Source organism: Mustela nivalis, assembly GCF_964662115.1.
Source record: "Mustela nivalis genome assembly, chromosome: 4".
NCBI classification, from domain to species: Eukaryota; Metazoa; Chordata; class Mammalia; order Carnivora; family Mustelidae; genus Mustela; species Mustela nivalis.
This window is the reverse complement of record NC_139023.1, coordinates 137,669,337-137,697,322: the sequence shown is the minus strand read 5'-3', so window position 1 is coordinate 137,697,322 and position 27,986 is coordinate 137,669,337. Positions and strand designations below refer to the sequence as shown.

The 27,986-nt window shown below is 38.1% G+C and overlaps 1 protein-coding gene across 2 annotated transcripts; it reads left to right on the top strand.

Moving 5' to 3' along the window:
* Window positions 1-58: 58 nt before the first annotated feature.
* HPF1 (histone PARylation factor 1) lies at window positions 59-27,982 on the top strand. Of its 2 annotated transcripts, XM_082727290.1 has the most exons (8): window positions 59-244; window positions 3,876-4,035; window positions 6,293-6,482; window positions 8,018-8,116; window positions 16,760-16,910; window positions 20,942-21,029; window positions 25,111-25,283; window positions 27,740-27,982. In XM_082727290.1, exons 1-8 carry the CDS (start codon window positions 197-199, stop codon window positions 27,869-27,871), a joined length of 1,041 nt encoding a protein of 346 aa, XP_082583416.1. In that variant the 5' UTR covers window positions 59-196; the 3' UTR covers window positions 27,872-27,982. The 2 variants fall into 2 exon arrangements, with proteins under 2 accessions (XP_082583416.1, XP_082583417.1); XM_082727291.1 differs by lacking the exon at window positions 8,018-8,116 and having other exon boundaries at window positions 99-244.
* The last annotated feature ends 4 nt before the right edge of the window (window positions 27,983-27,986 follow it).

Below are 27,986 nucleotides of genomic sequence, written 5' to 3'. Positions count from 1 at the left end.
CCCCGCGCGAGTGGGCGGAGCTTCTGCCGGCCCCTCCTCCACCCTGGGGGGCCGGGCTCGGGCGGAGCCTTTCCGTTCTACTTGCACCGCCGCCGCTGCGCAGGATTCCAGACGGGAGTCTCTTGAACCGGAAGCAGTCGGCGGCTATCGGAAGCAACGGCGGGACGCGGGATTCTGCCGGCGCTGCAGCTACAGAATGGCCGGCGGTGGCGGGAAACGCAGGCCCGGCGGGGAGGGGCAGCAGGTACCGCTAACAGAGGATGTGTGGGATCCTCAAGGCCGTTTGGGTGATAAGGCAGCAAGGGACAGCACGTTGCACTTATCCAGTAGTCACTGAGTCGCTGCTGTGTGTGCAGGAACGGCGGTCTGCGCAGGGCGCTGTTTTCTGCTATGCTAGGGTTTGGAGCAAAGAACTTTGAAATTTTCATTTTCTGCCCTCCTTCTGGTGGGGTTCCTGGGGAAGCCGATTAAGACAACCAATGGTTCATTGGTTCAACCAGCAACAAATTGATTAGAAACCGATTGTACGCCAGGCACTGTGCCGGGCGCCGCGGTTTCTAGATGCTTGGTGCCGCCACTGCCCCATGTACAGCCCCCAGCCTGCGGAAGCTGGGCACAGTAAATATATATTTTACTGCGAATGTTTTGTTTGGCATTGTAACGCTGTTGTTGCAAAAGTGCTGTGGAAACACTGAAGTAGGATCTAAGTCCCAGGGGGTTGCTGAGGAAATCTTTTAAGGGCAATTCAAGTTGCACATGACCCTTGAAGGAAGAAAAGAGAAATAAGGGATAAGAAATGGAAATACATGTAGAGGATGTTTGGGTACAGCGGAGTTGGGCCTGCACTCAGAGATGGGAAAGAGGGACCTGATCCTAAAGGCAATGATGGGGGGCATAAAGTATTTGCACATTCTCATACTTTTATACGATTTCAGAAGTTCTGCAAATACTGCTGTACTCTTAGGAGAGGCAGGCAGGAGAAAAGTGTCCTTGTGATAAGGACAGTTTTCAGAATTACTCTGTGTTCTAAACTGGTAGAGCAGGACAGTGTTAGCTTAATTATCTGCTAGAGGACCTTAGTTCTGGGCATTGCTTATATTGGGTCATGCTTTCTAGATAAAGACTGAAGGATGAGTGTAGCCTCTGAAGGGGACAGGTGCCCTAAATTCTAGTTACTGGGGATTTGAGGATGCTGAAATCATGTGTGAGTTAAGACAAAGCTGAAAAAAATCTTTATTTCCAATTGAAGGTGGTATAAACTGTTTTGACTGAGTGATAGTATTAGAAATAAAATATCAGAGATGAAAATGAGCCTATAGAGACCACAGCTAACAGTAATAGCTAGTGCTTAAATATTATGTGCTACGACTGTTCTGTGTATTTTTACAAACTACTTATTCTTCCTAACAACCCTGTGATACAGGTACTACATGCCCTATTTGTAGATGAGAAAATAAGGCACAGGTTAAGTAACTTCCCTAAGGTGACAGCTGGAAAGCAGGAAGGTCAAGAGTCAACCCAGGCAGCCTAACCATTAGGAAAAACTGCCTTTCAGCAAGGTAGTATAAGGCTTTTCTTTCTAACATCTTAGGTTTGAACGAGTCTTTGAAAGCCTAACCAAAGACTGCTGTAAAAACAAAGGAGAATAGGTCAGCATTTGATACGTTCCTGCTGTTCTGTATGTAACTGGAGAAGCAGCATAAAGTGGAGAAATCTGTGCTTTGGAGCCAGCCCACCTGGGTTTTACTGCTCCACTTATGGGTTAGGGACTTAGGAAAGTTACTTAAGTTTTCTCATCGTAAAATGTGGATAATAGTATCTAACTCTTAAGAGGGTTATGAGTTAATTCACAGAAAGTGCTTAGAACAGTGACCTGGCACATGGTAAGTGCATAATAAGTATTATTTAGTATTATTTATTACTTACCATTTTTACTATTAATTATTATCAGCATGCATTTTTGGATCCATATTTCAACAGCCTTTTTGTTTAATTTTTTTATGACCTCAGACACATTAAAATCCTTGGCACAATAAACTGTTATTTGTCAATGCATGGTCCTCTTTCACCTTATTTAATAATATAAGAAACACCTGTGAACCCGTTGCCCTACCCCAGAACTGAAACCCTGACACTAGCTCTACAAGTGTTGCTCACTGTCTTTTTTGCCTAACTTTCTGTCACCTCCATTTATGTAGCTACCATCCTCATGTTTTCCCTTGCCTTCTTTTTATAGCCTTATCACAAACAGTATTTATTTTTTGTTTTTGAATTTAAGAAGGCTATTGTGCTGCATATAAACTTCAAGGACTTTTTTCCTTCATTCAACATTATTTTTTTTTTTTTTTTAAGATTTTATTTATTTATTTATTTGACAGAGAGAGATCACAAGTAGGCAGAGAGGCAGGCAGAGAGAGAGAGGAGGAAGCAGGCTCCCCGCTGAGCAGAGAGCCCGATGTGGGACTCCATCCCAGGACCCTGAGATCATGACCTGAGCCGAAGGCAGCGGCTTAACCACTGAGCCACCCAGGCGCCCTCAACATTATATTATTAAGACTGATCTGTATTGTTGTGTGTGGCTGTTTTCCTTTTCACTAAGAGGAATATCCCATTGTTTGAAATCCTGTAACTTTTTATCCTCTTGTCAGTAGGCATTTTCATTTGTTCTCTTTTCTGCTCTTAGAGAGCTATCAAGAACATTCTTGTATGTCATCTAAATCATAAATATATTGTGTAGACTTTGATACATAAAGTAGCATCAGTAAACTTGAGCTTACTGGGAGAATGGAAGAATATAAATATGAATGAGAAATATCTAAAAATTTTTCAGCGTCACACTGGACATTTTGGGCCCATTTAAGTGTTTGTTCAGGGAGCTAATCCTGTGCATTGCAGAATGCTTAGCAGTGTCCCTGGCCTCTACTAAATGTCAGCCCCCTCTCCTACTAAATCTGTAAGAGCTAAAAAGTTCTGACATTACCACATGTGCCCCTGGAAGGCAAAATCACTCCTGTTGAGAAGCACTAATAGAGGTGGAAAGGAAGAATAAAAAGAAAGGAATTTAGTCCAAAAAGAAAGGATCTAGGTTCCTAGAAAGAGGAACTTTGCTACTTACAAAACTAAAGATATGTAACCTCTAACTCAGAATTTTATCCTTTTTTTTTTTTTAAGGTTTTATTTATTTATTTCTTTTAGAGCAAGAGGGATAGGGAGAAGGAACAGAGGGAAAGGAAGAAGCAGACCCCCCCCTGCTGAGCAGGGAGCCCCATTCGGACTCCATTCTAGGATGGGATCATGACCCAAGCCAAAGGCAGTTGTTTGACTGAGCCACCCACACGCCCATCAGCATTTTATCTTTATAGACATTTATCAAATAGGCATTATAAAACCTAGTGTACTTATGCAATGAACATATTGCAGAGATATTAGAGATTGAGTTTTATAACATAGTTCTGACATTAAAAGGCTTTTTCTGAAATAATAGTTTTAGCTGGTAAATCCACTATTATCCAGTTATTTCTGACAATTGGCTTCTGGTGTGATCATTGAATCTATTTAAACAAAAAGCATAATGACCAATTTACCCAAAGAAGGCAAAACCTTCCTATTTCTTATTCTTCCTGCCCTTTACTTTTTCTTTAATATTTTTTCTTTTCTGTTTCCATTATCTTAGAGAAATATAAAGATTTGCTGTGTGCATCCTTCTTGATCGCTATATATTATACTGTTTTCCTTTGCCCAAAAGAATCCCTAAATTCTGTTCAGAAATACCATTTGTAGAGTTGAAAGGAAAACATGCTTTTCAGAGCTGGGTGAACAAAAATGAGCAATATTGTTACTTTTGGAGAAACAAAGTTTTGTATGCTGATTTTCAGTGTGAAAAAACAGTTGATGTGAAGAAAAGTAAATCCTGTGAAGCTGATGTCTCCAGTGACCTTCGGAAAGAAATAGAAAATCATTATAAGCTTTCTCTGCCTGAAGACTTCTATCACTTCTGGAAGTTCTGTGAAGAACTTGATCCTGAAAACCCAGCTGGTGAGTTGCTCCAGAATCATTCTCCTGCTTCTACCAGTGGAAAAGACAGTAGGAAACTGCACCAAGGATCTAAGTTCACAGAAAAGGAACTTTCTCAAACATGTTTCTAAGAGAGATATAAAATAATGCTGTGATAATATGTGACTATCTCCTGTTACACTGGCAAAGGTAAATAATTCCACAGTGCACTTTGATGAGGGTTTGAAAGAAAACAAGTGCTTTGATACGTTGCAGGAATTTTAGTATGACTTAGCAGTTCTAGTTCTAGGAACTTCAGGATTAGGTGAACTAAAAATCATGTTTAGTGATGTTTATTGAAACTAAAATGGGAAATGGTCTAAAGCCCATCATTAACACATCTATCAGTGGATATTCATAGTTTTAAAAGAGCAAGGTGGATTTTAGGTAATGATAAGGTATGGTGCCTAAAATATTTCAAGTGAGAAAAAAAATGTGTGTAGAGTGCTACCATTTGTATTTTTTAAAAAGTCAAGGACACACATATTCTTATGTACCTTATGTGTCCTTATGCTATCTCTGAAAGGATGCACAAAGAATTGATAATGGTTGTGACAAAATTACTTTTTACATGTTTTCACAGATGGGAGAGAAGTACTTCCATATGCTACTGATGGAAATGTGGATTAGTAGATAACGGTGAATTTTGGCATATAGCAGAACACTTAAACCGTGCAGCAACTTGTCTAAAAATATTCATGACTGCACAAACATGTATTAGCAAAGGGGTGCTGGGGTGGCTCAGTTGGTTAAGCATCCAGCTTTTGATTTTGGCTCAGGTCTTGGTCTCAGGGTCATCAGTTCCCAGGCCCCCTGTTGGCCCCACACTGGGTGTGGAGCCTACTTAAAACAAAAACAAACCAAAAAGTCATATATTAGTAAAGATATTCACTGAAGCACTGTTTAGAAGAGTAAAAAAATAACAAGCAGTAAATGTCTGTCAGTGGACTATTGTGCAGCCATTAAAAATTATGAAAAAAGGGCGCCTGGGTGGCTCAGTGGTTAAGCCGCTGCCTTTGGCTCAGGTCATGATCTCAGGGTCCTGGGATCGAGTCCCGCATCGGGCTCTCTGCTCGGCAGGGAGCCTGCTTCCTCCTCTCTCTCTCTGCCTGCCTCTCTACCTACTTGTGATTTCTCTCTGTCAAATAAATAAATAAAATCTTAAAAAAAAAAAAAAAAAAGATTTAAAAAAAAAAATTATGAAAAAATATTTAATAGCATGGAAAAATAATCAGAAAATTTGAGTGCAGAAAGAATGGAAAACAATAAAAACACCACAAAACAGCATGGTTTCCTTTGAAATAACTCTATATATAGTCATACAGGCAGGAAAACATTGTTATTGTATACCAGACTAATAACCTCGTTATCTCTATAGGCTAACAAGATGGGTGATTTTAGTGTTTTTGTTGCTTTGAAAATTAGTGTATGCTATCTTAAGCTCCAGCTAAGCTGAACTATTTTTCCCCCTTTTAAATAAGCTGTTTTTAGGCTTTTATTCATGTTGCCTCGTCAGAATTTTCTTCCTCTCTCCATCCCTATCTTCTTACATATCCAGGTCCTGCCTGGAGTGCTTATTCTCTCTTGAAGAAGCAACAAGGACCCACCTGATGCTGTAAAGCATATTTTGAACACATATGTTTGAAGTTTACATTCCATAATTCTAGTTTTATTTAGCAATCTCCCTTTGTGATCTGTGGAGGGAGAAAGAAGATGGAATCATCTAGGGTTAGGGTTGGCCAGAGACAAAGGAATTGAGAGTGACAGTTAGCTGAGGTAGAGGGAAGGGAATGGAAATGTTTTCATTAAATACATTAACTGTTTACCCTCCTTAGTGCAAATTCACTTACTGTCTATCTTGTCTCTCCCCTAATATGGGTGTGCTACAAATATTTGAGGCTAACAACAACATAGTAATGAGATAAGGTAAGTGTTCTAAGCTCTAAAATGCCCATGAGAATACAAAACCGTTTTTGCTTTGGCCAAAATAAGAAACAGCAGTATGTTTGAAATGTAATCAGTGGTAAATTTAAGAGAAAATCTTAAGTGTAAGTGCCACATTTTCATTCCTCTGATTTTTCATTGAGTATTTATAACTAATGTCTTCAAATGTAACCGAAGCTTGGAAGTTTTGTGTTTTTTGTTTTTAAGAAAATTGCTTAGATGTAGTTTACAAATAAAAGACATGATTTCCTATCTGCCTTCAGAAAGTTATTATCTACATAAACTTAATTTATAGATTCACTTTCCACAAGCCTTGGACTTCGATTAGTGGGTCCTTATGATATCCTTGCCGGAAAACATAAAATGAAGAAAAAATCATCAAGCCTGAATTTTAACCTTCACTGGAGATTTTACTATGATCCTCCTGAGTTCCAGACCATTGTTATTGGAGATAATAAAACTCAATTCCACATGGGGTATTTCAGGTAAAGAATCTTTTCTTCTCTAAAATGCAGCTACAGGGCCTTCTAATGAGTATAAATAGGCATTCGCTGGACTCACCCAAGATGGAGAACATATTTCCCTCTGATTGGTGGATACATAGGCATCTGGTGTTCTTGATACTGCCATTCTAACCTACCCTAGGATGAGTGAACTCTTTAGGTTTAACCTCACTGGTGATACCTTTGTGGTTATAAATTTTCTTTACTTTTTGGGTTTAGGAGCACTCTTTTAGCCCAAGGAAGATAATTTAGAGAATTGCCATGACTTAAATTAGCCATATGCTTCTAGGGGCCATAAGAATTAAGAATGTGCTTTGGAGTCAGACTGGTTCTATTATCTGAAAGACTATGTGCCAGTCACCTTTAGTCATTGTGACTTTCTGTGACTCAGTTTCCTCTTGTAAAAATGAGGATAATAATTATATCTACCTAGTAGGAATATTAAGATTAAATGGGGGTTGCCTGCTTGGCTCAGTTGGTTAAACATCAGCCTTCGGGTCAGATCATGATCCCAGGATGGATCAAGTCCCGCATCGGACTCCCTGCTCAGCAGAGAGTCTGCTTCTCCTTCTCCCTGCCGCTCCCCTTGCTTCTGCTCGCTCTCTCTCACCAAAAAGAAAAAAAAAAGGATTAGATGGATATACATGCAAGTGCTTGGAATGTTAAGAAGTAGAAGTAGCTTGAGAGATAAAATACCTTGTCCACTTATACCAGTAGAGATGCTGTTATTTAAAGATTAACTGTAGGGTAATAGATGAAGTAGAAGAAACATGCCTTTTTGAAAAGGATTGTGGGGTGCCTGGGTGACTCAATTGGTTAAGCAACTGTCTTTGGTGTAGGTCATGATTCCAGAGTCCCGGAATCAAGCCCCACATTGGGCTCCCTGCTCAGCTGGGAGTCTATTACTCTCTCTGACCTTCTCCCCTCTCATGTTCTCTCCCTCTCTCAAATAAATGAAATCTTAAAAAAAAAAGAAAAGGATTGTGGTACTACAGAATGCACACAAGGCTGAGGATTGAGTTATATGAATTCTGCTTTTTGCTTTGCCATTAACTTACTAGGACCTTGGCTGAGTCCTTTTGTCTCTCCAGTGTTTCCTTGATTGTAAAATAAAAGGATTCGGTGTCGCGCATGTGTGTAAATTTTATCCTTTCACCTCTCACATTTTACAATCCTGTTTCTTTTTGTTTTTCCTACCTTTTTTTTCATAGACTATAAAACGGGTAGAGAGGATTGCGTATAATTTTCCCTCCCTTTTGACAGGCCTTATTACCCCTTTCTTTGTATTTAGGTATATAGGTAACTAGGACTAAGAATTTTAATTTTAGGATCTCTTCTATAAGTAAGATTTGTTGTAGATATTCCTGAGAAACTTAAACTCTAAGTCTCCTAGGAACCTGGCAAATTTGTTCCAGTTTCTTAAAACCTGCATACATAAATTGTTGTCTATAGGCCTGAAATTTTACTTGCCTGATAAATCATGGGCAGCTAAATTTTAATCTCTTTTGCTTAAACAGGGATTCTCCTGATGAACTTCCTGTATATGTTGGTACAAATGAAGCAAAGAAAAACTGCACTATTGTTCAAAATGGAGATAATGTGTTTGCTGCAGTCAAGTAAGAAAATATTTCAATCTCCCTCCTATTTATAATATTTGTTTGCAGTTTTTGTACTACTATATCAGTCCACCACTGAGGGACATTGAGGTAACTAAAATTTTACATTTCTAAAGATCATTTCCATGACTTGCAGTATTCTTACCCACACTTCTGCTACTTTTCACCAAAAAAAACCTCTTTTATAACTAATTATTTAGGGAAAATATTACTTAATCTTGACTTCATTAGTCCCATAGCAAAACCAAAAGATATTTTAGACATTTTAAATACCATCATTAAGAGTCTATTATAAGAACCCATTGTGTACAGTTCTGACCAAGATTTAATACGGTGAAAGCAGGTGCTTATAAATTGTTGAATCACTCAATATATTGTGCACCTGAAACTAACATAACACTATATGTTGACCATCTGAGAATTTAAAAAAAAAAGGTGCTCCTGAAATTCTTGGAAGGGCCAGTGGAGATGAGTCTCAGGGAGTGCCAGTTGTGTGGCAGCACTGGCTCACTCTGCCACCATCAAGAAGCTGGGGCAATCAGGATCTGCTCATCAGTGGCCCTAGGACCACATCGTCTTTGACTTAACCTGTGGTAGTAAAAGGGATGCCCTGCCTCTGTGTCTCAGCCATGATGGAAGCTAAGGATCAGGCACTGACATCGCAGCTGCACCTGTTAAATAGAGCATCAGAGGCCTCTAACTGGACTCACTGGTAGAAACAGACACCCTCTCCACCTAGTACTTCTTCCTGCCTTTCAGTTTCCAGGGAGTTGTTTCTGTTTGAGAAAAGCTAAGTCCCACGTGGAGCTTGAGCTAAAGAGTAGTCTGGGAGATGGAGCAGCTCTAATGTGAAAGGGATTCAGAATGGAGCCTCGTGAGCTGGTTCACACTCTACTAGCCATAGACATGATTTGAAGCCATCTCCCTGCAGCTGGGCAATTCACATTGAAATAAAATGAAGAAAGCCATCTTTGTCAATGTAAACATTAGTAGATCATGTTTTCTGTGACCTCTTTTAATTCCCTATTTATTTATTTTAAAAATTTTTATTTATTTATTTGACAGAGACACAGTGAGAGAGGGAACACAAGCAGGGGGAAGTGGGAGAGGGAGAAGTAGGCTTCCCATGGAGCAGGCAGCCTGGCGTGGGGCTTGATCCCAGGACCCTGGCATCGTGACCTGAGCTGAAGGCAGACGCTTAACGACTGAGTCACCAGGCACCCCAATCCCCTATTTTTAAAAGTCTTGTATTCTCTATGACTTAATAGTGCAAATTTGCAGTGAATAGAATTTAAACTAAGCCAGTGCTCCGTCTAGACTGCTACATACCTACTGATGTATCTAAAAGAGGAGTTGTTTGGTAGATGTCCAAAAAAAGTTGTTTTTTATCTCCTGATGCCTCTGAGTTTTTTATAAAATGTTTCTTCTTATTTATATATTCTTTTAGGCTATTTAGATTTATTCAGTTTAAATTGGTGGTCTCTTTATTAGAAACTATAGTTGTTTACTTGCATAATTTCTGTCTCTTGCATTAACTAACATACAAGTTCTTTGAGGGCAGAGAGACTTTTCCCCATGCACCTGCCCTTTCATAGATGCTCCATAAATAATTTATTCACTCTACAAATACTTAGATATGGAAAAATGCCTAATTTTTCATTAGTCTGTTAGTCTTACTAAAAATCTTTTTAAAAAAGAAAGATAGACTGGTTGTCTAACATAATCTAAGACTGTTCTGGGTTTTTGTTCTGTTTTGTTTCACTTTTTTAGCAGAAAGAAAAAAAAATTGGTGATTAACTTATAATTTAGGTGAAGACCAGGAAGTATTTGAGTACCTAATGTTATTTCCTTGTTTACTTAAGTGAACTAATCAGAGCACTTAGCATATTTCTGTATCAACCTGAATAAGGAAGATCTTTTTAAGGAAGGACCCTTTGTAAGGAAGACCATTTGTCTTTTTAAGGAAAACCACTTGTAATAAACAATTTACTTTTATGCCCAGAAAAACTAGTTCTCTTTGTGCAAAATTTAATAATGGTCAAAGAAAGGAGTGCCTGGACTCAGTTAACCATCTGCCTTAGCCTCAGGTCATGATCTCGGGGTCCTGGGATAGAGCCCTGAGTCAGGCCCCCTGCTCCATGGGGAGCCTACTTCTTCCTCTCCCTCTGCTGCTGCTTCCCCTGCTTGTGCTCTCTCTGTGTCAGATAAATAAACAAAATCTTTTTTTTTTTTTTTTTAAAGATTTTATTTATTTATTTGACAGAGAGAAATCACTAGTAGGCAGAGAGGCAGGCAGAGAGAGAGAGGGAAGCAGGCTCCCTGCCGAGCAGAGAGCCCGATGCGGGACTCGATCCCAGGACCCTGAGATCATGACCTGAGCCGAAGGCAGCGGCTTAACCCACTGAGCCACCCAGGCGCCCCTAAATAAACAAAATCTTAAAAAAAAAAAAACAAAAACGATTTTTTGACAAATAATTAACATTGCCAGGTACTGAGCTCAGTAAACATTTATACCCTTAGGTTAGCAATTCCATTTCTAGCTAGCTGTTTCTCTCTCTCTTTTTTAAGATTTTGTTTGTTTACTTATTTGAGAGAGAGAGGGAGAGAGAGCACAAGTCAGGGAGGAGCAGAGGGAGAGGACAAGCAGACTCCATGCTGAGCACGGATCCTGATTCGGGGCCTGATCCCACAACCCTGAGATCATGACCTGAGCCAAAATCAAGAGTTAGTGGCTTAATCAACTGAGCCATCCAGGCGCCCCTAGCTATTTATGTAAAAAATTTTGGACAGGTATACAGATATGTGTATATAATATATATGTATATAAAAAAAAACTGGAGAAAACACCTCTATCCAGCAATAGGGAAAATTAGGTAAATAAATATGGAATATCAGGACACTATAATACCAGGTTATTGATTTGTTGATTTGGAAAGATGTTTAATACATTATGTGAAGAGGTCAAAAAAAGAGTAACATGGGGTGATTCCATTTTCATACAATCTATAAAATACTTACCTTTGGATCACAAAATTAAGAATAATTTTTTCTCTTCACATTATTTTCCCTCTAAAATAATTGTAGCACTAGTTTTGACCTCACAGATCTCCTGCAAGGTTTCAGGGTCCCCAGACCATTCTTTGATAACTGCTATTTAGTTAATGGTTTCAGACCTATATATCAGAACCTCATGAGTTACTGGTTAAAAGTACTTTACCTTGAGCTCTGCAGGTCTTACTTCTAGAGATGCCACTTCAGTACATCTAGAGTAGGACTCAGGAATATCTTTTTAAAATACATCTTATGAGTATATCTAAATGTAGCCCAGGGCACCTAGGTGGCTCGGTGGGTTGAGCCTCTGCCTTTGGCTCAGGTCAAGATCCCAGAACCCTGGGATCTGGCTCTCTCTCTGCCTGCCTCTCTGCCTACTTGTGATCTCTGTCTGTCAAATAAATAACTAAAATCTAAATAAATAAATAAATAAATAAATAAATGTAGCCCAAAATTATACTTCTATAGTTTTAATTAAGTTTAAGTGAACATTGGAAATGAGTAAACATTCATTTATTGAATGCTTACCTTGTGCAAACCCAAATACAATGTAAAACATTTGGTACATAGTAAAAGAATAAATGGGGCCAGTACATGGATCAACTTGTTAAATAATCTTTTTTCCTTTTGCCTGTTGCCCCCACATTTTCTGCTACCCTACCTTGCTGTCTTGGGTAATATGAATTTATTACTGTAGAAAATGATTTTTCAAACATAAGTTCTGAGTACTTTTTTTTAAAGATTTTATTTATTTATTTGACAGAGAGAGAAATCATGAGTAGGGTGGGGGAAGCAGGCTCCCTGCTGAGCAGAGAGCCTGATGTGGGGCTTGATCCCAGGACCCCGGGATTGTGACTGGAGCCAAAGACAGAGGCTTAACGCACTGAGCCACCCAGGTGCCCCTAAATACTTTTTGTAAAACTTCATTTTCTTGATTATTTTTGTTTTATAAAATTCCATTGATTATAATAAAGTTATTAATAATATGCACTCATAATTTTTTAAATTAACATATAATGTATTATTGGTTTCAGAGGTAGAGGTCAGTGATTCATCAGTCTTACAGAACATCCAGTTCTCATTACATCACAGGCCCTCCTTAATGTCCATAACCCAGTTTCCCCATCCCTCCGTCCCCCTCCCCACCAGCAGCTCTCAGTTTGTTTGCCATAATTAAGAGTCTCTTGTGGTTCATCTCCCACTCTGGTTTCATCTTATTTCATTTTTTCTTCTCTTTCCCTATGATCCTCTCTTTTGTTTCTTAAATTACACATTAGTGAGATTATGTGATAATTGTCTTTCTCTGATTGACTTATTTTCTTAGCATAATACCCTCTGGTTCCAGGGGCGCCTTGGTGGCCCAGTCAGTTAAGTGTCTGCCTTTGGATGGGACACCTGGGTGGCTCGGTTGGACGACTGCCTTCGGCTCAGGTCATGATCCCGGAGTCCCGGGATGGAGTCCCGCATCAGGCGGGGGAGTCTGCTTCTCCCTCTGACCTCCTCCTCGCTCATGCTCTCTCTGTCTCTCTCTTTTAAAAAAAAAAAAAAAAGTGTCTGCTTTTGGCTTAGGTCATGATCCCAGAGTCCTGGGATCAAGCCCCATGTTGGGCTTCCTGCTCAGCAGGGAGTCTGCTTCTCCCTCCCCCTGCTTTTGTGCACCTTCTCTCCCCCCTCTCTCTCACTATCTCTTTCTCCCTCTCAAATAAATTAATAAAATCTTTTTTTTTTTGGAGCCTCTAGTTCCATCTATCTCATTGGAAATGGCAAGATTTCATTTTTTGATGGCCACATACTATTCCATTGTTTGTATGTATATGTGTATATGTGTGTGTATACCACATCTTCTTTATCCATTCATCTATCGATAGACATCTGGGTTCTTTCTGTAGTTTGGCTATTGCGGACATTGTTGCTATAAACATTGGGGTGCAGGTGCCCCTTTGTTTTCACTACATTTGCATCTTTGAGGTAAATACCCAGTAGTGCAATTGCTGAGTCATAGGTTAGTTCTATTTTCAACTTTTTGAGGAACCTCCATGCTGTTTTCCAGAGTGGCTGCACCAGCTTGCATTCCCACCAGCAGTGTAGGAGGGTTCCTTTTCTCCCCTCATTCTCATCGTTTCCTGACTTGTTAATTTTAACCATTCTGACTGCTGTGAGATGGTATCTCATTGTGGTTTTGATTTGTATTTCCCTGATGCTGAGTGATATGGAGCATATTTTCATGTGTCTATTGGTCATTTTTTTTTAAAGATTTTATTTATTTGACAGAGATCACAAGTAAGCAGAGAAGCAGGCAGAGAGAGAGAGAGAGGAGGAAGCAGGCTCCCCACTGAGCAGAGAACCCAATGTGGGGCTTGATCCCAAGACCCTGAGATCAAGACCTGAGCAGAAGGCAGAGGCTTTAACCCACTAAGCCACCCAGGCGCCCCTGGTCATTTATTTTAAAGATTTTATTTATTTATTTGACAGATCACAAGTAGGCAGAGAGGCAGGCAGAGGGTGGTGGGGACACAGGCTCCCTGCTGAGCAGAGAGTCTGATGTGGGGCTCGATCCCAGGACCCTGAGATCATGACCTGAGCCGAAGGCAGAGGCTTAACCCATTGAGCCACTGAGGCGCCCCTGTTTTTAGTTTTTTGAGGACGCTTCACGCTGCTTTCCACAGTGGCTGCACCAGTGTGCATTCTCCCAAATAGTGCATGAGGGTTCCTGTTTATCCACATCCCCACCAACACTTGTTTCTTGTGTTGTTGATTTTAGCCATTCTGATTGGTATGAGGTGGTATCTCATTGTAGGTATGTACGTATGTATGTAATCTCTCTACCCAGGATGGGGCTCAAACTCACAACTCCAGATCAAGAGTCACATGCCCTTCTGACTGAGCCAGGCAGGTACCCCTCGTAGATTTTGATTTGCATTTCCTTGATGAATGATGCTGAGCATCTTTTCATTTGTCTGTTGACCATCTGTGTGTCTTCTTTTGAGAAAGGTCTGTTCATGTCTTCTGCTTATTTTTTAATTGGATTATTTGTGATTTGGATGTTGAGTTGTAGAAGTTCTATTTTAGGTACCAACCCTTTATTAGATAGATCATTTGCAAATATCTTGTCTCATTCAATAAGTTGTCTTTTAGTTTTGTTGGTTGTTTCCTGTGCTGAAGCTTTTCATTTTGATGTAGTCCCAGTAGTTCATTTTTGCTTTTCTCCCCCTTGCCTTAGGAGACCTTTTTGGAAAGCTCTTGTTATAGCCGATGTCAGGAAAGTTATTACCTGTGCTCTTTTCTAGGAATTTTATGGTTTGAGGTCTCACATATAGGTCCATAAGCCATTCTGAGTTTATTTTTCTGTTTGATATAAGGAAGTGGTCCCATTAGCTTCATTCTTTGCATATAGCTATTCAGTTTTCCCAGCACCATTTGTTGAAGGACTTTTTCCCACTGCATATTCTTGCCTTCTTTGTTGAAGATCTAATTGACCATACATTTTTGGATCTATTTCTGGACTTTCTATTCTGTTCCACTGATCTGTGTCTATTCTTATGGCAGTACCATACTATTTTGATTACTAGTTTAGTATAAATTAAAATCTGGAAGTGTCATAACCTCCAGCTTTCTTTTTCTTTTTCAAGTCTCCTTTGGCTATCTGTGGTCATTTGTGCTTCTGTATTTTAGGATTGTTCTAGTTCTGTGAAAAATGCTCTTGGTATTTAGATAGGGATTGCATTAAATCTGTAGATTGCTTTGGGTAGTATGGACATTTTAACAGTATTCTTCCAATCCATGAGCATGGGCTGTCTTTCCATTTGTTTGCATCATCTTCAATATCTGTGGAAAAAATTTGACAAAATGAAAAATTTCAGTATTTCTAAGATCTGCATAACTTACTGAGCCAGTAATTTCCAAATGACCACTGAAGGATTCATTCAAGTTTCAAAGTATATCCCAGCAGATTTAATGTAACAGAGTATAAAATGGTCATGGTGGTTGTTTCAGCTTGCATATTTCAACTTTAAGCATCACAAAGCAGAGGAGTATTGGAGATTAGGCTTGAAGCCAAGAGAGCAAAGCTTAATAAACTGATACAGAAATAGTCATAATAATGCAATAATTACAGGAAGACAGCCACTAAGTGCTTTAAATAGTGGGAAGTCTTCATAGAGAGAATATTTTACCTAGACCTTGACAAATGTATAAGAACTTACTACAAAGAATGGAAAGAAGGGTGTTCTAGGTAAGGGAATAGTATGTGCATGGAAATATGAAAACAAGTGGCACAGAGTACTTGAAGGTCTGCCTAGATGCACCCAGACAGGGTGAGGAAGACTATAAAGATTGATTCACCTAGGCCTGACATGATTAGTTTGCTTTTTATGGTTAATGTAAATACATTCTCTTGATATGTAGCTGGTCAAGTTTGAAGGTAACGTTAGGTGTAATATATGTACTGAAGACAATGATTTTGGTGGTCTTGGCTTCTGTGTATTTTAATCTACTCATACTAAGTCTATGAATTGCATAAGATGATTATCCTGTGTGCCTCAGTTCCTTTATTTGTAAAATGAGGATTCGAGTAGCACCCACTCTGAATGTTTAATCTCATTACAGTGCCCACCCTATAGCAAACTATCAAATGCTAGTAGTGAATAGAGGCAAGTTTCCTCCTGGGAGTATAGAAGTGGATATAGAGGAAGGGGATTAGGTCTGTGTCCAATGGAGTGCTGCTTCCAACTCTCCATTTTACACTTGACCTTCTGCTCTGCTGGAAAAGTCTTATTAGCCTGCTTGTAATAAAACAAGAAGTTATTTCTGTAACTGACATTAATGTATTGTACTATTCACGTACTTGAAAATTATTTCAGGGGTGCCTCAGTTGGTTAAGCATCCAAGTCTTGATTATGGTTGGGTCATGATCTCAGTGTCATAAGATGAGCCCCGTGACAACCTCTGCATTGGGCATGAAACCTGCTCACGATTCTCTTTCTCCCTCTGCCCCTCTTCATCCTCTCCCTCTGCCCCTGCTCGCTCTGTCTAAAAAAATAAATAAATAAAATTATTTTGGATTGTGCTTATGTATAAGCTTTTAAAATAGCTTCGATTTCCCTTTACAGTTTCTAAATTTATCTTAACACAAATTTGTAGATAACATTTGAAAAAAATCTGCTGATCTTAAGTATTTTAAGTATCCTCTGGCTCTTTTAAACTCCTTTTTGTTATCTGCATACTATTTTTCTCTGTTATGCCACACTTCTCCAAAGCAGTATGCCATATGTTAATGTCCAGTGATATGATTTAAAATTGGTTTGAATCTCAGCTTTTAAAATACCTTTTATGTCTTAATTGAAGACATTACAGAATGCAGACTTGAATCATGTTTGCTGTTTCTGTGACTGGTAGTTTTTTTTTTTATTGATAATTGCTTTTCTCTTGTTTGAAGAAGTCTGTTAAGGGTTCTGAGACAACTGCTGGTAATTATTCTGCAGTCTTTCTCTTGCATGGAATTTGATGTCTATAATATACTCCCTTAATGTCCCAAAGTCTGTGTCCTTAGTACAGGAGCCTACATAATAATGAGGGCTTTTACTTCTTTTTCAGATTATTTCTGATGAAAAAGCTTAAGGAAGTAACAGATAAAAAGAAAACTAGTCTCTTGAAAAACATAGATGAAAAACTCACAGAAGCAGCCAGAGAACTTGGGTACTCACTGGAACAGAGAACCATGAAGATGAAACAGAGAGATAAGAAAGTACGGTTTAAATCTGTTAGTCTCGGACTGTTTTGCTACTCAGTAGGATGTTTTTCTCTCTTGATTCCTTCCCATGTACACCTTATCCTTCCTTCTGCCCCATCCCGAGGAGAACTAGATGTCACCCCTCGGGGGCTCGCTCCAGGGCTGTCCATCCCCTGGATTGCTAGAAGGGTGGCACCGGGGTACGGCTTGGGTGACTCTCATCAGTTGTTAGACCGAGCCACGAGCAGATGGTTCTGCTCTGGTTGCTAGCTCATGCCAGGACTTCCCATTCTCTTCATCTTGTTTGACCAGTTACACATCTCATAGAACTGAGTGAAAGCAGCTTTGTGCATAGTATTTACCTGCATTTCTTCTTTAATAGCTAAGGATCATTGATTTCGCTCAAGGTGTTTTGGGAGAGTAGTTTTGTGAAGGTATGCCTTAGAGTGGTTCAGTTAAGGGCTTCAAAGGTAGTTTCCTTTCGGAGGACAATATGTGTTGAGATTTGCTCATTTTCTGCAGCAGATGTGTGTCTAAGCAGACCTGTCTCCTTTTCCCATATTGATTCTATTACCATTTCCTTTTGCATCTCTCCTAACACTTGCATTGTGAGTGGAGAGTTTTGTAAACAGGAAAGACTTCTGGGTCTTGGATCCTTTTGGTTTTTCACTTAAATTTTTGAGAAGAAGTTAACAGACAACATAGAAGAATTCTGCTTTGGGGTAAATGAGAATTCTATAGGATTTTGTTCTTATAACCTCTGGTGAGGAAGGAGATTTCTCACGGGGGAATGAGGGCACTCCAGTTTCACACCATTATCTGCTGTGACAGGTTCATCTGAAAGTTCTAGGCCAAATTAAGTACTGGTTATTCCTGGATAAACTAACACTGGTAACTAAGTAGTTTAGTGAATTTGGTTATTGAAAATCCTACTTCAGCAGCAGGCATGATAGTCACATAAGTCATAGTCACTAAACTGCAGTCTCGGCAAGTGTTCCTTTAATCTTAGAGGCCAGAAATAATTTCTAAAACTGCATTTGAACGAAAGCCACTGCAGTGGGACATTTTTAAATTACTTAAGATGTTACTTGGCCATTTACCTTCCTAGTTTCCATAGGGAGCCTCTCCCACCTAATGAGCATTTCTTGCCTTATACTTATGTATTCCTAACTTACCTTGACTAAAACCTGTACTTATGTAGACAAAATAACTGATAGAAAATTCTTTCATCAGAACCTTATTTTTTACCGTCAATTATAATTTATTTCAGATGAGATTTCCTTAATCCTTCCCCATAATTATAAGATGACATTGGAGTTTAAATTTCATAGGTATATTTGTCCTGGCTCCCTTCCCCTTGCATTTGTTGTTGTTGTTTTTTTAAGTATATATTTTTTCTGTCCACAAAATTAACTGGTAGGAACATGAAGGGAGAAAAAAAGAACTTAAAAGACAACCATGATCTTATCCTCCCAAAGACAATTAGTTGCTGATTTTGCTTTTTCTTCCTTTTCCATTAAAAAGGATGTTTGTTCTTATATTGTCAGATATTCATTTAATTCATATTTTTCTAGTTCTGAAAAATTCAGTTCCATTCATATATGTGAATTAGTGACTTTGTTCTTATGTAGGATAGTAGTATATCCATTCTAGTGTAATAGTGCACTATATAATACATGAGAAACAATTGTTTTTATACTGATGATACCTTGTGGTTCTTTGGAATGCCAAACCCTTATGAGTTACCTCATTCAATCTCTACAACAAGTCCGCAAACAAAGGAGGAATTATCCTGTGTCAATCAGTAAATCAAGGTTTACAGAGACTTTGTTCCTTGCTTAAAATCATAAGTGACCTGACACCTAAATTTACATCTTTGATATTTAGCTTTTTTTCCACTCCATCTTACCAAAAGCTACTTTACCTTTTTTTATACCTAGATTTCATTTTTAAAAATAAAAACTGGTTTAATATTGCTATAAAATGAAGGTACATCCTTCCATTGTTCCATCCTTTGGTGCTTTAGAATATTGCCCACCCTTGCACAGAGTGAATTTGTAACCCTTTTCATAATAAAATTAGGATTTTGGTACTTGGCTAATAATTGCTACCTCTTTATGGAAAATTAGTGCAGTTAGTCATCTGTAAAAAATATGAAAATATATACCTCCCATGGTTTTGTTGTGTGTCAGCCTGAGTGGAAGAGAAGATAGGCCAGTAACTATATAGATGTTTGCTTTTTCTGTCATTATCAATACTGTTTTATGACCTGCTTTTTTATGCTTGTGATTATGATTATCATTTTGTATTGCTAAATTAAAGACCCACCTCATAAATTTCAGAATGGCTGCAGAGCAGTGTGCTGATGTTCATAGCTTAGGTTGCTTTAAACTTTTCACAAATAAAGACAAATCCTGCCATGTATAACCTTCTATACCTTTCTTTGCACACTTACTTGATTATCTCCTTGGAAGAAATTACCAGATGTAGTATTGCCAGGTCCAGAGTGATTTCGAGATTTAGATTTAAAGAAAAACAACAGTTTTTCTTTGCTGGTTTTTCATTTAGTGGAGTTTATTTTCTTCGTTTGCAGAACTCCCCTGTATGAGTGAAGCTAGTGTATGTTCCCAGTGTAGAAGCAATGTACCAGTGCCTGTTCTCCCCATACCCTTGCCATTGTTAGGTATTAGCAGTCCCTTTTGCTCTTTTCCATTTGCATAGATATAAAATGATATGTCATTGTTTTACTTAGTATTTCTTTGATTATAAAGGACATTAAATATTTTTCACTTATCTACTGGCCGTTTGTATTTTTTTGGTGAACTGCCTGAGGTTTGGCCATTTTTCTGTCAGGGTTAGAATTCACCTTTTCTTACTTATGTTTTAAGTTGGATGTTTTTTCCTTGTAAGACTCTTCTATAGTTTAAAGACATTAATCTTAATTTTTATTATTGTATATATTACAGATATTTTTATCAGTATCTTTTGCTCTTGATTTTTGATTTTTCAAATTTTATGTAGTCAGGTCTGTCTTTTCCTTCTCCACTCTAAAATTATTAAAAGTGTTTGCCTTCTAGAAGTTTCATTGGTTTTATTTTTATATTTAATCCTGACATCCAACTGCAAATTATTTTGGTATAAAGAGTAAGATACAACAGTGACCTTTTTTTTTTTTTTTTTTTTTTTGCAAATGGCAAGTTGTTGTCTGAGAACTTATTTTGAATAATCTGTCCCTTCTTTTACTTAAGAAAGAGTGAAAGAAGCAAGAGATTGGGGCATCTGAGTGAAATAGATTTTAAGATCTAGAGACTTAGGTGAGAAGACTTTGGGGCTTGGGTCCTTCTGTCTTGGCAGTTTTCACTGGCTGCACAAGTAAGTGTAATATTCAAAGTAGTTGTTTTGTTAAGGAAGGACCAAATAATAATACCACTATTGTGCATGAAAAGAATGTAGACTGGAGGGTTATGGTGGTCGTTGTGGTTGGGCCTGTTCTTGTCTTTGAAGATTACCACTTTCTAAAAGATCACTGGTTATGTTATTTTGCTTCTGTAAAGGGCAGCACAAAACTGAAAACTGCCCTATTTTGGGGAAGTTTGCAAAAACAGGCCTGAATTTTTTAGGTAAAAATGGGGGCCCTAAAGTTGGCGAGATGCACAAGAGGAATTCTGTCCCACTACATTTTCCTGCTAAACTATTCCTTGATCTTTTAGGTTTAGTTCCTTATGCTTCCTACCCAGAAAATACAGAAAGTACAGTGACCTAACAGAAACTTACATATTGGCTTGCCTCTTATAATAGGATGCATTGGCATTCTTTCCTCCCAAATCAGGGTGCAGACTTCTGAGTGCAGTTAGTAAAACCCATTTCTTCATGTGCTTAACTTTTGCTGATTTTGAAGAAATAATAATAAACTTCAGCGGTGGACTCCAAAATGAATGTCATTAAAGGTTACATTTTGACAGATGTGTTGAGAGTTTGTCGTTGTTTATATCGATGTGCCATGTCTATTTTGTCTGTTTACCAGTGGTTTTATCTTTTTTATTTAGGTCGTGACAAAGACCTTTCATGGTGCAGGCTTGGTTGTCCCAGTAGATAAAAATGATGTTGGGTACAGAGAGCTCCCTGAAACAGATGGTAATGTATTTCTTAATGCATATGTGTGTGGAAGGTTTTCCTTGTACTGAGAACAACGTAAGTAAGTATGCTTTTTGTGGGACAATCAGTATTATGGATAAAGAGCAAGCTCAAGTTTTAGGGTCAGTCGGGCCTGAATTAAAACTAGGTTTATAGCTGTGTAACCATAAGCAAATTACTTAACCCTACTAAACCTTGTCTTTTTCATCTCTAAAATGGTTAATAATGGTGAATACTATTCATATATAGGGATGTTTGGAGTGTAAAGAGTATGTAAGGTTTTTAGCACAGTGCTTACCTAATAGGGCTCAAAATACGGTGGTTAATTTTAAGAGTTTAAAGAATTTTAGCCTATTGCCTGGGTTACTTTTTTTGAACTGTTTCAGACATTTGACATTATAGTCAATTTACTAAATAATTACTGAAATAGTGTGTGGTTTTAGAGTCCTTTGTGAAAAGTTTTTCATCTGTGTGTAAGATTCTTTAGCTTTCAGAAGCCCAAGATCCTGAACTGCTTCGTTTATAAGTAACAAAAACTCTGAAAATGGACTGTATATATAAATCTAATTACTGATATTTTGAAAAAAGGGAGGAAAATCAATTCTCAACTCTTTCCCCTCTCCTCCATTTCCTTCTTTCTTTGAACATCCCTTTTGGCATTCCCTTATATATTATCCTTTTCCAAGGAGGATAAAATTTAGGAGGAAATAAAAGCACTTGCTCAAGAACCAAGTAGTCCTGCCCAAACATGTAATATTGGCTATCCATTTTTTCAGAACAGAACTAGTCAGCTTTGATTGATAGTCTCTGGGGTTGGGACCTAAAGATCTGTATTTTTAACCAGTTTTCTAAAGCAGCTGTTCTCAAACTTTGTTGTGGTGCAGAGTCTCCAGCCGAGATTGGTGTCTTAAATCACAGCTATTCATGTGTAATTATTTTTGCTGTACCCCTACCTCTTTAGAGGAATTCCATGGGGAAAATAAGACTGAGCTATACAATATGGTAGCCAGTAGCCACACATGGCTACAGAGTGCTTCATATGTGGCTAGTGCAATTGAGCTGAATTTGTCATTTTAATTCATTGAACTTTAAAAACTGACACTTAAAATTTTTAATATTGATCATATGTTGAAGTGCTACTATTTGGATATGATGGGTTGAATTAAATATCTTAAAATTAGTTTCATATATTTAATATAGCTACAGAAGAAAAAAACCTTAATTATATAGGAAGCCTACATTTTCTTTGGACAGGCAAATCTGTCCTATATCTCCTTTCTGAAGTCAGAGATAAATCAGTCTCTAATGGGGAAGGAGTGAGTATAGGCTCTTGCTATTTTCTGTTCAGTCTTTCTGCTTATACTCCAACCTTCTGCCTACCTGTGTGCTGGTGCACTCAGAGCTTTATAAAGCAGAATTACTGTCTTATTTGGGAAAGTCTGAGAACCTTTGTAGTGGATCTAAGAGTCACTAAAACTTCAGGGGTAGTAGGTATTAAATTGCAATACCCTGGAGTAAACCTTATTACCCTACCCTGGTTGTGGTTCTGTATTTTTATATCCAAAATCACAGTTTATCTCTACTTTTTGCTAACATTCTAGACATTAGATCCTTCTGTGGTTTAATTATTTTTGTTTGAGAAGGCAGCAAGCCATAAAGTTAGGGACCTGGTATCATCTTGCTTTTGCCTAGTGTTGTTTGCCAGGAACTACAGTTGATTGGCAGTTTATTAATGTGCAGCAGTGTTCAGCAAATCACAATGTAGTTTGTTCGTAACCAGTTTTCCCTTTGAAACTGCTTAAATGTAACATTCTAACCTTGCAAATAAGATGCCTTTTACTGAGAAATTTATGTCATAATAGATTTTTATCAAATTATATACACACACACACACACACACACACACAATAATCCTCACCCCACTCTTTAAAGTAGGTCTTATTCCCATTTTCAGGTGGAAACTAGATCTTAAATTTAGGTCTTTCTGACTAGTGTGCTTACCACTAACCAAAGAATAATAGCTTAGCTAGTTGCCCAACTTTAACTTTGGCACAATCACTATGGCTTAGCTTAAGTCTTCCAGTTGTTGGTAGTAGAAGGATAAAATAAGAACCAAGTGTTGAAACTTCTAAATCATTGTTTTGAATAGTAACATTTAAGGTAGCATTTTTGAGTGGTTAATTTAAGGTCTCATTTAGATATTAAGTTTGGGCTTCTGTTACATGAATTTTTGTGGAATTTTTTATTGGTGGGAGAACAGATTTTTTCCCTCACACTGTTGGTGAGCTGAATATTTTCTTCTCTGTTTAGTATAGCTTAGCAATTGTAACTTGCTTATTCTTTTGTAGTCCATATATGATTTGCCTGGAGTGAAAGTAGAAGACATCAGAAAGTGATAAACTTTAAATTACTTGCTAACAGAAGACAAGTAGGTCTTTAATTCCATGACAGCTCTAAGTGAGTTGTAGGGGCTGCCTGGAGCACTGTGGTGAGAAAGATTCTAAGGGTCTCAATAGATTAGTTACGTCTTCTTTGGGGTCAGGAAGGAACCCATTTTCTATCCTTAAGGTTTTGATGGAGGCCAGATATGTTTCCTTGAAATGATTGGCACTGATTTTTTTCTAAAGAAAAGGAAAGGAAGCTTATGAAGTTTGTATAGAGTCTTTTAAAAAGTTTCAAACCAATAAATGTGTCACAACTATTTAGAGTCAGGAACATAGGTGATACGTGTTAATTTGTTCAATGTTATACTTATCTACCAAAGGTGAGAAAACGAACAAAGTAACGTTTTGTGACTTCACATAGAGTTTGTATTATTTGTGGTTGTCACAGCCGAATCAAATATATTCAAATTCGGAGCTTAAAAGCCCTGGTATTTCTTTACCACTCTTGATCATCTTACGTAACTGTAGTTAGTATCAATAGAGTATTGTGCCTTATACATAAAACTTAAAATTATGTATCATTCTTAGGTGTAACTTGTTAATATTTTAATGAATCTTCACCTCCCCCCAAGATAGCAGCCACTTGGTTTAGAAGTGCATTTTTCGGGGCGCCTGGGTGGCTCAGTGGGTTAAAGCCTTTGCCTTTGGCTCAGGTCATAATCCCAGGGTCCTGGGATCGGGCCCCTCATCAGACTTTCTGCTAGGAGGTGAGCCTGCTTCCCCCTCTCTGTGCCTGCCTCTCTGCCTACTTGTGATCTGTCAAATAAATAAAAAGCTTTAAAAAAAAAATACATTTTTGTTGGTTGGTTTGAATAATATCCATTTTTTTTAAATTATTGGTTTATCCTGAGGAAAGTATTGGTCAAAAAGGAGGTATGATGAAGTCTGATTAATGTTAAGTACCTTCATACACATCCTGAGATCTGATGCACACCAATATCCAGAAAGTAGTGGGGAAAAAAGTGTTGAAAGCCAAAACAAAAATGTTAAACCACTGACTTTTTAAATTTAGAGTTTAGAAGTTTTTTCTGTGTTCTTACCTCAAATTACTCTTTTGCTGTGCCCACACTTCGGTAAAGGTTTAATTCAGCAATGACTTCTTATTTCTTATATTGTCTTTTTCTGTATACGTATGTTTTTAGTAGGACAGGTAGGACAGGACAATAAATAATAAACCTTATGGCCTGTTTTGGTTTTGTTCTCTTTTTTAAATCCAGCTTTTAATATGGTCTAGCCCAGAGGTGGCCTACATATATATGGTCTCTGTTACCATAGTTTCTTTTTTCCAACTGGTTAAAATGGAAAAACATTTTTAGTGTGAGGGCAGTTAAAAACAGAGGGTGGGTCAGGTTTGGCCACAGTTTGCTGATCTGCAGACTAGCCTACTAAAAATCTTCAAAAGTTTATGTATAATCATGATTGCAACTAGATCCATAGTAAAATAGTCACACTTCGCTAATATATAAATCTTTTTTGTTAAGCCATTTTTCTTAAATTATAAAGTTGTCATTTAGTAGTGCCACCCAAGGTGGCATTTGTTGTACTAGTAGAAATTGTTGAAGAAAAATCCAGCTTAGTATCTTACCATCTTTGTTGATGGGTGTGGATCATCTTTTTGTATCCTTGGTTTCTTACAGCCGACCTCAAGAGAATTTGCAAGACAATTGTTGAGGCACCAAGTGATGAGGACAGACTAAAAGCTTTTGCTCCCATTCAGGAAATGATGACTTTTGTGCAGTTTGCTAATGATGAATGTGATTATGGTATGGGGCTTGAGCTGGGAATGGATCTCTTTTGTTATGGCTCACACGTGAGTAAAAAAAAAAAACAAACTCTTACCTCCCAACCGACACTGAATCTCTCTTCCCTACCACACTCCACATACAGGCATACTACAGCATGCACATTTATGTCCCCACTAGCATGGGCAGGATATAAAGTCATCTTGTGTGTTCAAATGAGTTTTTTTTTCCCAAAAGGAACTTTTTGGTAAGCATCTGTCTGAAGATGTTTATTTGAAATTCATCTTATATTCTGCCAGAGGTGAATAACCAAGATTATTTGCCTTCAGGTTTCCATTAAAGTGAATTTACTTATTAGACATATTATACAGCTATATGTCCTTTAGTTAGTTATGTGTGTGGCTGTGTACACATACCTGTCATAGGGCTCTGTTTGGTCTTCTGTTGTGGTGGGGGTATTTGTTCCATATATGCTTGAATTCCTAGATGAAAAATAAATACTACAATAGTCCCTAGCCTCCGACCTGCCTTAACCATGACTTCCCTTCCTATGGTTTTAGTTACCTGTTATAAGCCATGGGCCAGAAGCAGATCCTCCTTCTGAGATACTGTCAGGAGGGCAGTAGTAGCCTAACACTGTAGGACAGTACCTACGTCACTCACCTCACTTCATCCTACTATGTACGCATTTTGTCAGGTCATATCATCCTCAGAAAGGTTGGACAGTATTTGGAAAACCACCACATTCATGTAGAACACTAAGACTGTACTGAAGCTATCTTATTACTTGTTAATCTCTTATTGTGCCTAATTTAGAAGTTAAACTTTATCATATAGGAAAACATAGCATACAGAGGATACTGTTTGTGGTTTTAGGCATCTACTGGGGGTCCTGAAACCTATCCCTTGTGAATAAGGTGGGGGGCCACTGTATCTTAAAATAGGCTTTCAATGAAATTACTTAAAACATAGGATTTGGGGTGTTTTGTTTTGTTTTTTGGTCATGACCTTTGCTTATTAAATAGGAAAGATCTACCTAACAGTTAAATCAGTGCTTATTCGCTGTAGTTGCCTCGAGATGTAGTGTCTGTAGCATGTTTCTGGAGCTAAACTATTTGGTTTTAAGTCCCATCTTCCCCACTTAGTAGCTGTGTGGCATGGCATTTTATAGCTCAGGAACACCATTGTACCTGTCTCTCTTAGCTATAAAATGTCTGCACACGTGCACACACACACAGACACACACTCCTTTCTCATTTAACCTATGATGTCACCTACCAGCCATAAAGAGGTAAACCATCTTGCTCAAGTTTCCAGGCAGTCTAGTTCCGGAGTTAGTGTCTAAATTCCCAAACTGTAAAGTGCATTCAGATCTCCTAGAGATAATGTTAAAATGCAGACTGTTTCAGTGCATCTGGGGTGAGGCCTGAGACTATATTTGACATGCTCCTGGGTGTTGGTAAAACTGCTCCTCTTGAGACTAGTGTGGGCACCAAGACGAAACCAGTGGCTAACTCCAGCATGTAGCACAGCTGTGTGGAGGGCTGATCAAACACAGATTGGTGTACTTACCCCGACACTGCCCACCCTCCCAGTTTTGATCGAGTTCTGGGGTGAGTTTTATGAATTTGGATTTCTGACCCGTTAACCAGGTCAGGCTGATGCCATTGGGCAGGGGAGTCTGTTTTGAGAACTCTGCTCCAAACCGTATCAGTGTGTTTCTCTGCCTACCTTAGATATGGCTATCAGTAAATATAATCAAAATGTTTAACAGCCAGAATAACAGTCATTGACCAATCAGAATAATGCTGGGCTTGCCAAAATATGTGAACATCAACTTACTTAAAAATGATTGGTTTGAGTACTAAACAACATATGAAAAGGTTTAGCACTGTACTGAGCATCTAGTAAGTGCTAAATGCCATCAACAGAAGCATTGCGAGGTTTATAGTGTGTTTATATATGTTGTGTGTGTGTGTATAAATATATAAATAAAATAGCAGTAGTCTGAGTCACTTGATAAACCCAAGGCAGTGACTTAAGCAATGGAGCAGGGTTACAGGGTGGGGTCGAGGAGAGAGAATTTGAAGATAAAGGGGAATATTATTTGAAAACTCAGATTCAGCATAGTGCTTCGTAGAGTAAACACCAAGGAAAATAATGATTAAAGTCTTACCTGGTAGGGATAGCACTAGAGAAGGAAAAGCATTTGAGCACATAGTTCGGGGAAAGTAAAAAGGATGATGATCCTTATCTAAGGGATTAAGAAAGCTTAAAATTTTAACTTAGTTTTCTTCTGAATTTTCTTCAAGATGTACCATTAGTCTTTTAGAACTATAGGACTGCCTTTTGAACAGAGTGCTAAGTGTCTGTGTGAATTCACTGTTCCTAACCAATTTAGAAAGTAATTAAAATGATTTGGAGAGTATGCTTTGTTAAACAAGAGCTTTTTCAGTGTATTTTTTGCTACTTACTGGGGCATCTGCTATATCTCTACTTAATGTTATATTCTTTTATTTTTCAGTATTTTCATAAAGTTGCTGGCCAGCTTTTACCTCTTGCATATAATCTGTTGAAGAGGAATCTCTTTGCAGAAATTATTGAAGATCATTTGGCAAACAGAAGTAAAGAAAACATAGACCAACTTTCAGCATGAATGAGTTGGCTTTCTTTCGGTATATATTTTAAAGCGTTAGTATTAAACTTGTGATTTTTGTTTGTTTTTAAGGAATACAGAAAATAAATTGATGGAAATATTTACTAAAAACTTC

Coding starts and splice junctions, on each gene's coding strand:
- HPF1 (XM_082727290.1), top strand. CDS start 197: ATGGCCGGCGGTGGCGGGAAACGCAGGCCCGGCGGGGAGGGGCAGCAG. Junction 6,483..8,017: donor TTCCACATGGGGTATTTCAG/GTAAAGAATCTT, acceptor TTGCTTAAACAG/GGATTCTCCTGATGAACTTC. Junction 25,284..27,739: donor TCTTTTGTTATGGCTCACAC/GTGAGTAAAAAA, acceptor TTTATTTTTCAG/TATTTTCATAAAGTTGCTGG.